The sequence below is a fragment of the Chelon labrosus genome, assembly GCF_963514085.1.
Source record: "Chelon labrosus genome assembly, chromosome: 1".
In the NCBI taxonomy this organism is placed as follows: Eukaryota; Metazoa; Chordata; class Actinopteri; order Mugiliformes; family Mugilidae; genus Chelon; species Chelon labrosus.
Genome location: NC_140337.1, coordinates 32065884 through 32080208, shown reverse-complemented (window position 1 = coordinate 32080208; position 14325 = coordinate 32065884). Strand labels below are relative to the sequence as shown.

Here is a 14325-nt window from a genome sequence, read left to right as displayed (position 1 = left end):
ACAGCAAGTCCCATGATTCCTCAGCAACTACAGTAAAACGCTGCGATGTGTTGGGGGGTACTGGCTGGAGTGGCATCCAGGACGTCCCCCATCCGTCTCTCCACCAATGACAGTTGAGATCGGCCCAACACGATGATAGATGAACCACATCATGATCAACTCTGATTGAATTTATCCTTTAGAGACGGTAGACAAACATTTAATGTGTACCAGGGTTCAGTCTTTGATTTCTTGTAGGATTGGGACCAGATGTATATGTTACTTTACACCGGTGTTCAGACTTATCTCAGACTTATTTCAGACTTATTTCAGGCTTATCTCAGACTTATCTCAGACTTATCTTAGACTCATATTAGACTTATCTCAGACTTATCTCAGACTTATCTCAGACTTATCTCGGACTCTGATTTGAACAGGTTTTCTGGACTGTTTTTGAGATCTGTGTTGTATTTTAACTGGTCTTGTTTCAGGGTGAGGTTTGTCCTGGTTTTGCGTGTAGTGGTGTTGGACTTGAGTTTAAACTGAACTACCAACCAGCTGGGGCCCGGGCGGATGCTGCAGGTGGAGGTTAAGTCTACTCGGTCCTCTCCAAACGGTCACGTCTGCTGCTCATCCCCTGCACCAATAACATACATATATTTTTATTTTCCAGATATTAAACAGCCTTTAAAACCTGCAGGTGGTCACAAATGTGGAAATATAAATATAAATAAGTGCTCCGTTTACATAAGGCCTGCCCTGGATATCTCCTGCCGTTGCCATGGCGACAGCATCCCTGTGCAGGAATGTCACATGTGGCCCGGTAACGTGTGATAACGTGTTTCCTCTGCAGCACTGCGGAGCTCGGGGAGGGCGCGTTCATCCGCTCTGGTTACGAATGAACGAGTGAATAAAGTTTTGTTTGTGGCTGATGAGGCCGTGAGGAGGACCTGCTCCGCCTCTGAGCTCCGGTGCATCCTCCGGTGCATCCTCCGTTCACCTGCTCCTCTTGTGTAACCCGCTGCCGCAGTGGAGGAAACCCCGCGCTCCGCTCCGTCTACGTCGCTCTGCCGCCTTTCCTTTTATGGCGCGGGGGATACCCGCCGTCACATCCGGATGCTGCCCATGTTTGGGCAGCTACGAAGCGCGCGGCGGGGGGAATCCCTCGCGCCGCTCTGGACCAATGAGGCAGCGACTGGAGTTACCTAGGAGACGGAGAGTATAAAAGCGGCGGCGAGTGGAGAGAGCTCAGCATCCTCAGCATCACCGAGCGGACTAACTACCGGGACACCGGCGGCTCCGGTAACGGATTAATCAAAGGACACTAAAGGGGGAATCCCCGCTCATCCGACCAGGACTCAGTCTGAGGATTTCAGCCGCTTCTTTTCTGCAGCAGCAACATCATCATCAACAACAACAACAACAACAGCAACATGCTTCTGGAGCGCGACGACAGCTTCATGTCAGAGTTTGAGGACGCGTGCAGCGCGTGGGTGGACAGTGTGGGCTCGAGCCCCAGCGACGGAGCGGACTCTGACGTGGGGTCCCCGTTCAGTCAAGGTGAGAACAGATCGATGATGGATTAATGTTTATTGATTGACACTGCGGTGATCTGACCGATCAGCTGATATTATGCAATGACACTAACTCCCCCTCCTCTTCCTCCTCCTCCTCCTCCTCCCCCTCCCTCTCTCTCTCCAGTCTTCTCTCCGGGAACCGACGCCTCTGACTCAGATTTCTTCTCCGACTTCAGTGACTGCTCCTCGGACACGCTCTCGCCCTCCCTCGGCTACACCGACAGCTTCTTCTCCGACCCGGACGCACCGTCGGCGGCAGGACAGCTGAGCAGCACCGCGGACGCCATCCTCAACATGATCACGGAGATCGTGGGGATCTGCACGGAGATGGAGCAGGAGCAGCTGCAGGGGGACAGCCCGTCCTCCTCCCCGGCACCAGCCTCCAGCTCCCCGCAGCTCTTCGCTCCGTTTCCAGGTGTGGCTTCCAGCCCCGACCTGAGCATCCCTCCCCCCGCTGCAGCAGCCCAGCAGCCGCCTCCCGCCTCCGCTTCCCTCCCGGTGGTGGTTAAGAGCGAGTTCGTGACCTCCAGCTGCAGCAGCGGGTGTGGACAGCCCTGCGCGGCCGGGAATGATGCACTGTTCCCGGCCGACTCCCTCCTCCCGCTCTCGGCTCTGGAGCAACAGGTGGATGTGTCTGATTTCATCGACTCGTTGCTGAGCAGCGACGCCGGGCAGGGCGAGCTGAAGCCCGGCTGTGAGGTGAAGCAGGAGCCGCTGGGGCTGGAGGACTGGCTGAAGAGTTTAACGGCGGCCCCGGTTACCGGAGGAGACCCCGGCAGCTACGTCATCGGCAGACCGGGGATCAAAACGGAGCTCGTGCAGAGCGGGAACAGCCTCCACTGCCCCCCCTCCTCCCTCCCCACCACCCTGGACGCCCACCTGCTCTCCTCCCTCCTGCAGGGCGCGTTCCCGATGGTGAACCTCAACAGCGTGCACGCGGCAGGAGCTCCCAAGGTGTCACGCGGAGGCAGGAGATCTCCCGCCAAGACCGGGCCTAAGGTGAAGCCGTTCCCGTGCTCCGTGCAGGGCTGCGAGCGCCGCTTCTCGCGCTCGGACGAACTGAACAGGCACGTGCGCATCCACACGGGCCAGAAGCCGTTCCAGTGCTCCATCTGCTCGCGCAGCTTCAGCCGCAGCGACCACCTGACCACGCACACGCGCACGCACACCGGAGAGAAGCCGTTCTCCTGCGATGTGTGCGGCAAGAGGTTCGCGCGCAGCGACGAGAGGAAGAGGCATGGGCGCGTGCACGTCAAGCAGCAGCTTCGCGCGCAGATGATGGCCGCCTACTCACTGGCCCTGAACGCGCCTGGCGTGTAAGACAGCGGCGCGAGCTCCCGTTCTTTTGGTCCAGCGAGGCCGCTGCCTCAGGATTTGAACCGTCAACCGGAAACGTTTCCTTGTGACGTCACACCGAAGGCTGTTTTAGCTGACGCGGGAAGGAGGACCTGACAGGTGTGTCCAGGTGTTCAGAGGTCCTCTCAGGGCGCGCATGCGTGGCTGAGGTCCACTGCAGGAACCAGCTGGTTTAGCTGTCAATCATCCGGTGCTCACGTGGGCGTGGACTCTGGAGGCGCAGGTGTGGTCTACCTGTAAAACGTGACGTCTCGTGCATGAAGACGTGGACGTGGACAAACCGTGAATGTTTTCCTGTGGACATATTTCTATGTTTGTAAGACATCTCTATTTTTCTAGATGGATCGTCTACCTCGTCTGTTTCCATGGTTACAAGGACTAATGTCTGTGGAGACACTGAGTGGCTGCAGGTTGAAGCTGCACTGATGCATTGTGGGATACGTGTCCTGTAGTGACACTGTTTACTGTCCTCGTTCTGCATGAAGGCTGCTGTCAATAAACAAACAAACAAACAAAAACAAACAGTCTGACTGGTTCTTCATCATCATCATCATCATCATCATCATTGGTGTCGTCGTCATCAAACTCTCTATTACTGATATCTCAGTCATCGTCATCTTCAACAAATATCATCATCATCAAGTATCATCATCATCAAGTATCTTCATCATCATCATCATCATCATCATCAAGTATCTTCATCATCAAATACATCTTCATCGTCGTCACACTATTATCTTAGTCACCTTCATCACCACCAGAATCATCATCATCATCAAGTATCTTCATCATCATCATCATCATCAGACTCCTCTGCACTTCCTGTTCCCTCCATCAGCTGGATGCTGTTGCCGGGCAACAGACCGTCCCGGTCAGCTGAACCGGCTCGTACCAGTGCGGTGGCCCGTAAAGGTCGCGTTGCCATGGTAACGGCAGTAAATAATGGAGCGAGCAGATCACGTGTCTGTTCAGCGGGTAACAAGTCTACCTCTGTTTTTAATGAGGGAGTCTGGCGCCACCTGGTGGACAGAGACACAACTACAACATTAATAACAGATATATAGATATAATATAAACAGATATAAACTATATTTAAGTTATATAATAATATAAATATACAGTAGGATCATCAATGACCACAGTTGGTTCCTCACAGGGAGGCGTTGTAAAGTCTTATGTCCTGAGGGACAAACGTCCTCCTCAACCTGTCCATGGAGCAGGACAGAGACAGCAGTCTGTCTCTCTGTCTGTCTATGGTGTCCTGTAGAGGCTGGTGGACATTGTTCATGATGGACCAGAGTTAGTTCGAGGTCCTTCCATCTACCACAGAGTCTGGATCAGCTGACCCAGGTACTTACAGGTCTGAACCACCTCTACACACTGATTATTATTATTATTATTATTATTATTAGAGTCTGTTGTTGTTTCTGACAACAATATGAACACTACGAATAATTATAAATAATACAAAGATACGATTATTGTTATTAGTAACAATGATTTAACAAGGAATAAAACATAATAATAATAATAATAATAATAATAATAAAACGGAATGACAGGTCACGCGGTATCTACGTCAGCAGCATCGTCACGTGGTGGGGTTAACACACACACTCACACACACAGACACACACACACACGTTTCCATCCCGCACAAGGGATCAGTTCGCGGTAACCGGACCGGTCGGTCCGCCACCAACGCAGCGGGGGGAAACGAGGAAACCATGGGAACGGGATTTTGGTACCGAACGAGGATCGAGTGAAGCGTCGACTGGTCGATGGACGATCAGCTGACGATCAGGAATCACAGGGATCGGTCGGTGAGTGGGAGTTGAGCCTCAAACAGCCAATAAAAATAAAACAAACATGGTCTCTGCGTCTAAAGCTGGAGCCGTTCAATCGATTAATCAATCAAAGGACTCGATTAGTCGAGAACATTAATCAAAGATCTGATCGATTATCAGTAAATCAGTCTTGACCTCAGCTTGTTTAGACTGGATGTGAACTTGTTTCACATATTTTTTTATATTTCTATCATAGTTTTTGTCATTTATGTGAATATTTTCTTCATATTTGGACTTTTTGCAAAATGTTCACTCATTTTCTAAAATTTTATTTTATTTAAAATGTCATAATTCATATATTTTTATCATATTACTTTGACTTTCTGTCATAACACGTGAAAAAATTGCCTTTTTACCTTAAAGTTCTCCCTTATATTATTGTAATTATGAGTCAGTTTTTACTTCTCAATGCCATAATTCATTTTAATTTTAAGAATTTTTGAGGGTTTGCCTCCATATTTTTTATTTTTGCATCTATTAAGCCTAAAATAAGTAGAAACACATCTTTAATTGGCAGCTCTGGGCTTCCGTACACACAGACCTTCAGTAAATCCTGCTCATTGATGCAGAGCAGCTAATGCTAATGCTAATTAAACACTGCAAGGAAAATAAGACATGATGTTTGTTTCATATGAAGCTGAGTCGTGTCCTGAAGAGGCTCCTGCAGGTGAACACCTGAGGAGGAGACCAGGATTAAAGGAGGTGAACAGAGCGGGGGGGTGGGGGGGGTCCACACCCAGACATCTCTTTATTCCTGCTCATTCATCCATGATTTAAATTCCTCTGCACGGGTCGACCAGTGGCGTGGAAGAGGACCATGTCCCACTAACGTCACATCCAGCAGCGTGGACCCAATCAGCTGCGTTTACTCGTTAAATTATGTAGAGCTGGCCACGCCCACTGACCCAGATTTCCATCCTCCTCCTCCTCCTTCTTCTTCTTCTACTCCTCTTCTCTCCGCTGCAGTCGCTTCATGCTCCTGTTTTATCTCCCAGGTCTGCTGCTCCGCCGCTGAATCATGTCTTCCTCGTCCTCGTCGGAGCTGCCCTACTTCTGTCCTCGCTGTGGCGACGGGTTTCGGTTCTCGTCCGTACCTGAGCTCCGGGCTCACCTGGTCAGCCGGCACACCTACGAGACCCTGCTGGTGCTTTCACGGGTAAATACGAACGCTTGTTTTCACCAAGAATTCATTCACTTCCTGGTTAATCGACCGGTCGATGGTACAACCAATCAGAGAGACAGATTATGTAAAGCTTCTTGATATATGTCCGTTAAAGTCCGACCAAGCGATCTGATTGGTCCGTCAGATCTTTGCTGGAGCAGAATCAGTTCCCAACGGAGAGACTCCAGAACAAATTCCCCTATGAGAGTTGTGTGGGCGGGGCTAAACGCATTACCTAATCGACTTGTTTGAACGTTACATGATCTTCATCTTCCCTCCAGGCTCGGGTTAGAAGCTCCACACCTGCTGCCCCCGTCCCCCTCCCCGGCCCGGCTCCATCCCAGTACCAGAGCACTGCTCCGGCCTCGGTGCCCCACAGCCTCCCCCTGCCGCTGGCTTGCCTGGATCTGGCTTCATCGTCCGCCTCCATCCAGCTGCTCAGAGAAATGTTCAGCCCATCGGATCGCATTCCTCCGGAGGACACCTCCATGGCCCTGGTCCTCCCTGGGACTCTAGAGCCCCGGGTCCAGCTGGACTTCGAGCTGCCGGTGGGGATCGGGCTGGAGGAGCGTCTGGGCCTGGGGCTGGATTGTAAAATCGCCCAGACGTTTGCAGAGGTGGAGGAGAGGGTGAACCGCCGCATGGGTCGCCTGAAGGTGCAGCTGCGAAGGAGGGAGGCGGAGCTAGAGAGGGAGAGGAGGGACGCCGAACGACTGAGGAGCGAGAAACAGGAAGTGGAAGAGACGGCGACGTACCTGTCCAGACAGGTCAGTGGTGAAGGTGGCGCCTGTTAGTTTATCAAGATCATACTTCTTGATTCAGGAGCTTTTCTTTGTCCGTCAGGTCTCGGCCGCCTCGGAGATGATGAAGCAGCTGAAGAAAGATCTGGAAGGAAAAGAGAAAGAGCTGAGTGAACGACAACAGTCAGTGTCTGGTTTCTGTTTGTTTGTCGTCATCATCATGTAGAGAATAAAAAATGTCTTAGTGTCAAATAACTCAGAGAGATGTTGTTTCAACTGTGTCTTCATTCAGTCAGTGGGCTGAGCTGAATAGAATAATCACCCGGTTGAATCATCAACTAACTCTGATTATCAGGTGCTGGAGTCTGAGCATAGACTGTATATAAATATGGACTACACGACTCCTCTTCCTCTCATTGGTCAAACTGACTCTATTCTCCCGGGGATAGGGGCGGAGCCATGTTGTGACTTTGGATCCAGAGTCTGATCAGTACGGTCTGAGGGCGGAGCCACGTGGAGCCGTGATATCGATGCCCCGCCCACACTTCCTCCAGACTCACTCACGTTTTAGTTTAATTAATACTACGCTCTGCTTTACCTCCACCTGTTACAAGGAGATGATGGAGACACTGGACTTTTTGTTTTTACAACTCTCATGGTCCCACTTTATGGATTGGTTGGCGTGGCAACTGGTAGTCGGCATTATGTCACATCCTGTTTCTATAGCGTCAAATAACAAACTGAAACCCAAAAACTGACACTTGAACATTCGTCAACTTTATATTAACTACCTAAAATGACAGAAACCATCCTTGAAAGAAAATTATTTGACGTGTATTTTAGTGTTTTAGTTTGGCCCAAGTCCCGCCCACTAACATGGAGGAGGTGGAGCTTATGACCTATACTGCAGCCTGACACCAGGGGGAGCTCTACTTGATTTAGCTTCACTTTAGAGGAGCTGTTCCACCGTCCATCTTTATATACAGTCTACAGTCAGAGGACCACCACTGTACCGTTGTCATGTTCAGGTGTTGGTAAATACCAGGAAGAAGATTTCAGAAGAACCTTAAAGAGATCATCAATTATTTTAATGTTGCATCCAAAAAACCAACCTGGTTTCAGTTTTGTTTTTCTAGATTTACCATGAGAACCATTTACAGGCGTTTGTAATGTTGTGGCTGATCAGTATATGAGCCCGTGATGTGATCGGACAGTCAGAGGACATGTCCAATTTTGTCAGCTTCACACACTAACACACACTAACACACACTCAGTGGTTGGTGGTGGTGATAGATGTAAGATGACAGAGGCTCAGCAGCCTGAGGGTGTTTCAGAGGTCGGTCCGTCTGAGTGTCTTCATCTGGTTTATTGTCTATTGTCATGTTTTCACGTATTTTATACATAATTGGTTATTTATCACAACGTCTCTTTTAAATGAGGCATCTGCTGCATTCGTTCCCGTTGTTGGATGGATCATCAACTCGTTGTGAAATAAATGTTTTGCAGGGAAATGGTCGACATCGAGTGTTTTCTGAGGGAGACTGCGGAGAAAGAGGCCGAAGCCAAATCCAGACTCCAGGTGACGCTGTGGATCTTTTAGCAAACTGTTTAGTTTTTTAATTCTTTTGGTGTCTAGACACCACTGAGGCTAACAGTTAGCAAGCTAACGACAGGCTTAATATAGGAAAGGGTAAGGCTGTTGGGAATATCAGCAGTTTATTTCACATTTCTAGCTTGCTAGCTAGCCCCAATATTTAGTTAGCTTTAGCTCGATGTTTAGCATTACTTTAGTCAACTATTTTGCTTTTTAACTTCTTAGTGAGTTGTGAGAAGACTGGTGTTCTCGAAGCCGCAGAGGCTAACAGTTAGCAAGCTAAGAACAGGCTAACTTAATGTTGAAAATGTAAATGAAAGACTGAGGCTGTACCTAGTTGGTGCAGTTTTAGCTAGCAATGCTAACTGTTTTAATTACCTTTAGCTCACTTTTTTAGCATTACTATTAGCAAACTGTTAGCAAGCTAGCTTAAGCCTGAGGACGTTAATTAAAACTGTTCTGATCCAGTTCATTTAACGTGCATTTCCTGTAGAGAACCAGTCACGTGTTTTTACCGTCGATTTGTTTTCGTGAATCGTTTGATCGCAGGTATTTATTGAGACGCTGCTGGAACGAGCCGATCGGGCAGAGAGACAGTTACTGCTGCTTGGCTCACATCACGAGCACCTGGACAGGTACGCCGACCAGTTCACACCTGGACCTGAGCGAGGGGGACAAAGTCTGGACGGCAGCGTCGACAACGTAAACAAGATGCTAGGAACCATGGGAAACAGGGTGGGACTAAACTAAAACAGCTTCACGTTTATTGTCTGGATCAGTGACTCTATGACTCAACATGTCCTTCCTCGTCCTTCCTTGTCCTTCCTTGTCCTTCCTCGTCCTCCCTTGTCCTCCTCCAGAGGAGCTACAGCGTGTCGGGCTCCTGCAGACTTGGGGAGCAGTCGTACGGCCTCCATCACCACAGGTACCTGAACGCATCACAGACTCTGAACTAGACTCATAGTCTCAGACTGAAGCTAATATCTGTTTGTCTCCATTAGCGGTCTGACCAATCGAATGAGGACCTTGTCTCTGGGCTCGGGGGGTTGGGACTGTGATGGGGGGTCGGTCCACATCCACCCACCCCTCTACGCTCCAGCCTGGACCCGACGAGAGAGAGGAGACGGGAGGAGAGACAGATTCTGGTAAACTAGTGCTTGACTCCTAGCGCCGTCATCAGATGTTAGCATTTAGCTAAAAGCATGCTAAGGTTGTTAGCATGTTAGCATTAGCTGTTCCTCCTCTTTTCTCCTGCTGTGTTTTCAGGGCTGGGGGAGGAGGATGGGGCAGAACGTGGAGTAAAAGAAACCTCCATCACCACAGTACTGAGGAAGAGGATGAGGAGGAGGAAGATGAGGAGGAGGAAGAGGAGGGATTGTGGAGGGCTGAGATGAAGAGGATGGTCTTCTCCAGGACTCAGACACCTGGTTCAGGTAAAACACTTCTTCTTCTTCTTCTTCTTCTCTTGTCCCTCCTCTTTTCTCACCCCCTTCTCCCTCCTCCCAGAGGCCCCCTCCTCCCTGCACTCCACCCCCTCCAATCGTCACGGTGACAGACAGCTGGGGGCGGACACTTTGCGTTTGAGGGCGGGGCTATTCTGCGTCTTCCCGTATTTGGACGTGCGCTCGTTGCTGCGCGCTGCCGAGGTGTGCTCTGATTGGCGGTTCGTTGCTAGGCACCCTGCGGTTTGGACACGCCTCCGCCTGGAGAACGCCAGAGTGTCGGCCGAGGTAGAGGAGCCAATTACCTGTCTGACTGTCTACCTGTCTGACTGTTTACCTGTCTGTTTACCTGTCTGACTATTTACCTGTCTGTTTACCTGTCTGGCTGTTTACCTGTCTGTCTTTTTACCTGTCTGACTGTTTACCTGTCTGACTGTTTACCTGTCTGTCTATTTACCTGTCTGACTGTTTACCTGTCTGTTTACCTGTCTGACTGTTTACCTGTCTGTCTATTTACCTGTCTGACTGTTTACCTGTCTATTTACCTGTCTGACTATTTACCTGGCTGTTTACCTGTCTGTCTTTTTACCTGTCTGACTGTCTACCTGTCTGTCTATTTAACTGTCTGACTGTTTACCTGTCTGTTTACCTGTCTGACTATTTACCTGTCTGACTGTTTACCTGTCTGACTGTCTACCTGTCTGTTTACCTGTCTGACTACTTACCTGTCTGACTATTTAACTGTCTGACTGTTTACCTGTCTGTTTACCTGTCTGACTGTTTACCTGTCTGACTGTTTACCTGTCTGTTTACCTGTATGTCTACCTGTCTGACTGTTTACCTGTCTCTCTACCTGTAGTTCATGACCACGCTGTCTCAGTGGTGCACTCAGACTCAGAGCATCGTCCTGAACGACCTGAAGCCTCGAAGACGGCGAGACAACGAGACGAGAGAGGACCACCACAGGGACACCAGGTAACTACGGGGGCCCTCAGCTATCAGAGCCACGTTAACGTTAGGTCCTCACAGAGATACAACCACAGGTGTGACAGGTGTGTGTGTGTGCTTCAGGGGCAGCTTGGAGCCAGGTGTGGAGGCCTTGTTGAGGTCAGCAGGGGGCAGTCTGCTCCACCTGTCTGTCTCTCAGTGTCCACACGTCCTCACAGACAGGACGCTGTGGTTGGTCAGCTGCTACTGTAGGAACCTGCAGACGCTCACGTACAGGTGAGACTGGTTACCTGTCCATCTGGTTACCTGTCTGTTTGTCTATTTACCTGTCTATCTGTCTGGTTACCTGCAGGAGTTCCTCAGATCCTGCCAGTCAGGACGTTCTCTGGGCCCTGGGTGCCGGCTGCAGGAGCATCGTTAGCCTGCAGGTGGCGCCGTCTCACCCCTGGTCAGTGCAAACACAGACTGTAGATACACTGAGTCGATTTAATTATGTTAATTAATTAAATTAAATATATTTAAACATCTTTCAATCATTAACTCTTTAATTAAACTAAATGTTTTCTCTCTTTCAGCCAACAGCCGACTCGTTTTGGTAACGGCTGCTTGCAGACGATTGGTCGATGCTGGCCACACCTCCGCTCGCTCAGTGTGGGCGGGGCCTCCTGTGGAACCCAGGCATTGGTTTCTGTCGGTGAGTGAAAGTTTAATTTGTTCTCTCATTAATCAGATAAAAAAACTTAAAGTAACATTAGCGCTAACTGTAGGCTAAAAAACATTAACGCAAAACTAGCATTAGCATAACAGGGCTGAAGTAGGTTTGGAGTAAACATGATGACCATTCAGAGCCGTAACCATTTATTGTGTATTTTGTGTATTCTTTCTTCAGTGCGTAGCTGTGCTCACCTGCAGGTGTTGGAGTTGGAGCGTATTTCCGACCTCGGCCTGCAGGTGGCGACAGAGCTGTGTAACGCCGGACTGATGAGTCTGCAGACGCTGATCCTGACTCATACGCCAGTCAGCGGTCAGGCCGTCCTCCACTTCCACAGTGAGACACATCCACAGCTGCCGTGAACGTGACGAGGAAACACTTTGTGATTTCTTATCAGTCTGAGCTGTAAATGATCAGCGAGGCCTCCTCTGTTTACAGGTGTGTGCGATAACATCAGGTCCATCGTGGTCAAGGTCTCAGCGTCGGATTACTTTGAAGAGCCGGACACGGAGGAAGCTCAGCGCCTGTTTGGAGAGATTCTCAGCACACTGAAGGCGAGTTACACTGTAAAAACAGCACAACATGATATTAAATATTAATAATATAGCATTAAAACGAAATCTATGTTCAAAAACAAACATTTACGTAAAATATAAGAAAAAATTGCTTGAAAAAAACATTAGCCTAACACAACAAATTTGAACAAGAATTAACAAAATTGCGTGATAATTCAAATATTCGCCTCAAAACTAGTAAAAAAAACATTAGCACAAGGAAATTTAAAACTAACATTAGCTTAATAAAACAAACGTTAAAAACTAACTGTATGATAAATAATTAACGGCAGCATGAAAAGAATTTTAGCATGATAAAACTGTTAGCATAAAATGTTTGTAGCATTATGCTATTAGAATTCTTAGCATCTCGTACATTTGATTGTACGTCAATAAACTGTTTATTTATTATCCCCCCCAAAAATTTGTAAATCTTTAAATGTGCAATGTTACGTCTCCAGTTGAAGCCATCGTGCATGAATCAGTGAGAAGTTATACAACATCAAACAGAGTAATTATTATTAAATCTGGTTTTATAATAACATCCCCTGGTTTTGTGTTAATTCAACAAAAAGAAGCCAAAGTCTAAAACCTGGAGGAGAATCGCTGCTGTCATATGTTATATTACATTAGTGATGTTATGTCTGTTGTTTCCTACGTCTTCAGGTTCTTGAGAAGCGTCCTGGACTGAGCGACGTCCTCCAGGTTAAAGCTGAAGGATCCTCGTGACCTCAACACAAACTTCTTCTTCTACAGATTTGAGGACGTTCAGTGGCGTCGTCCCCCTACTCTAAATCAAAAGCCTAAATATGGACTTAACCCTGTTACCTGTGCTGTGTTATTCAACATTTATGGAACATCCAACATTTTCAGGCGTCTTTAAAGAATAATTTGGGCATAATTTATTTCAGCCGGCTCTTTGTGCAACTCCTTGTTTACTTGAATCTGAATTTAATAGGTGGTTTAATCTTCTGCGTCAATTTGATGGTGTAGCTATGGCTACAGCCCTACATAGACCCTAACGTCGTCGCCTGACGTCCACCTCCCAAGAAATGCGACCATGTTCCAGCTGTGATTGGTCCCTTTGGTAGTAGTGTGTTTCCGCTTTAGTATTTCCGGCTGCTTCTCCATCTCCAGAGATACAAACATTTGTATGACTTGTCTTCAGTCGCCATCGTTGAGAAGCAGGAAGCAGAAACAAAAATTAACCCGACTGGTGAAAAAGACACAGCAGCGCCGACTAGTGTTTGGGTGGCGCAGTTACAGACCGAGTACACAAGTATAAATGACTCAGACCGGCTTAGGTTACGGACGTAGGCTACTTACGTGGGTTACAGCTTCCAGTCCCGCGGTACCTTAATGAGCCTTAAGCATGCCCCATAGAAACACAGCAGGCTGAAATAAACAAGAATGAACGGAAACGTGTTAGAGAAGGAGCCAAAGATTAAAAATATTTAGGCTGAAATTAGCGCATCATAAACTTCTTTGTGAATAATAGATTAAGCTAAGAGTCAATCAGGGCTTCTCTTCCTCACTTCCTTCCTCTTAAAGTGGTCTTCATAAATACGGCTAAACCGTGACTATTCAGACAGGTTAGTAGTTTGGGTGCTTGTTAGTCTTAAAAAGATTTTTTTAACTCAAAGAAATTGACTTGAACCTAGATAGACCTGGATCCTTAATCACCTAAATGTGTCACAACCCCCTTTTTCTCTACGACACAAACTCCTTCACCTCCCACGTCTCACAACCCTTTAACTTTTATCTTTCTTTGTCTACATGGCTTTAAAAAGCTCGGAATCTTCTCCAACAAACTTTTATTCATAGTTTTAAGAAAATCCTCGTCCTTCTTTAAAAGCCATAATTCTTGAACTGAAGTGACCATAAATCCTTTCGTCTTGCCTTAGGTTTAAATGAAACCCGTTAGCTTTACCTTATGAATAAGCACAAGATTTATGCACAAACGTTTTTTTGCACAAGCAAACAGGAAGCATCGACTTATGCACCAAAGACGTGAATCATGAGTCATTGCTGCAGATGTGTTGATTCAAATATGTCTTTGTAAACCTCGTAGATGCTACGTGTCAATAAATCACGTTCTCATCAGTTTGGTCTCGACTTTTTCTCAATGATGTTACAGAGCTGAACCAACAGGGGGCGCTGTTCATCTGTTTCTGATCGGATATCTGCGAGTCGTAAAAAAAGGGTTAAAGAGGCATTTGAAGACTTTTCGTATAAAATGAGACAAGAGCTACTATTAGCTGGGAGGCTAGGAAGAGATATAGAATTTAAATAATGAAAAAAAAGTTTTCAGAACAGTCTAACATTTGCTATTTAGGTTTTTTATTCTATGCGTGTGAGAGAAAGAAACGTTTTTCCGATTTTTCTGTGTGTCGTAAACGTATAGAGAAATTGAC

The 14325-nt window shown here is 47.6% G+C and overlaps 2 protein-coding genes across 2 annotated transcripts; both read left to right on the top strand.

The window, feature by feature from the left end:
- Positions 1-1412: 1412 nt before the first annotated feature.
- On the top strand, positions 1413-2876 carry LOC311496002 (uncharacterized protein; the record flags this gene model as incomplete). The annotated part of the gene is made up of 2 exons (XM_084555720.1): positions 1413-1539; positions 1681-2876. 2 exons carry the CDS (start codon positions 1413-1415, stop codon positions 2874-2876), a joined length of 1323 nt encoding a protein of 440 aa, XP_084411846.1.
- Positions 2877-5777: 2901 nt separating this feature from the next.
- Positions 5778-12744, top strand: LOC311492459 (F-box only protein 41-like; the record flags this gene model as incomplete). Its single annotated transcript, XM_084550750.1, has 16 exons — positions 5778-5915; positions 6203-6688; positions 6765-6844; positions 8168-8240; positions 8805-8990; positions 9116-9180; positions 9257-9400; positions 9522-9688; positions 9762-9985; positions 10557-10672; positions 10769-10921; positions 10998-11093; positions 11221-11339; positions 11535-11693; positions 11796-11911; positions 12578-12744. 16 exons carry the CDS (start codon positions 5778-5780, stop codon positions 12638-12640), a joined length of 2385 nt encoding a protein of 794 aa, XP_084406876.1. The 3' UTR covers positions 12641-12744.
- Positions 12745-14325: the final 1581 nt, after the last annotated feature.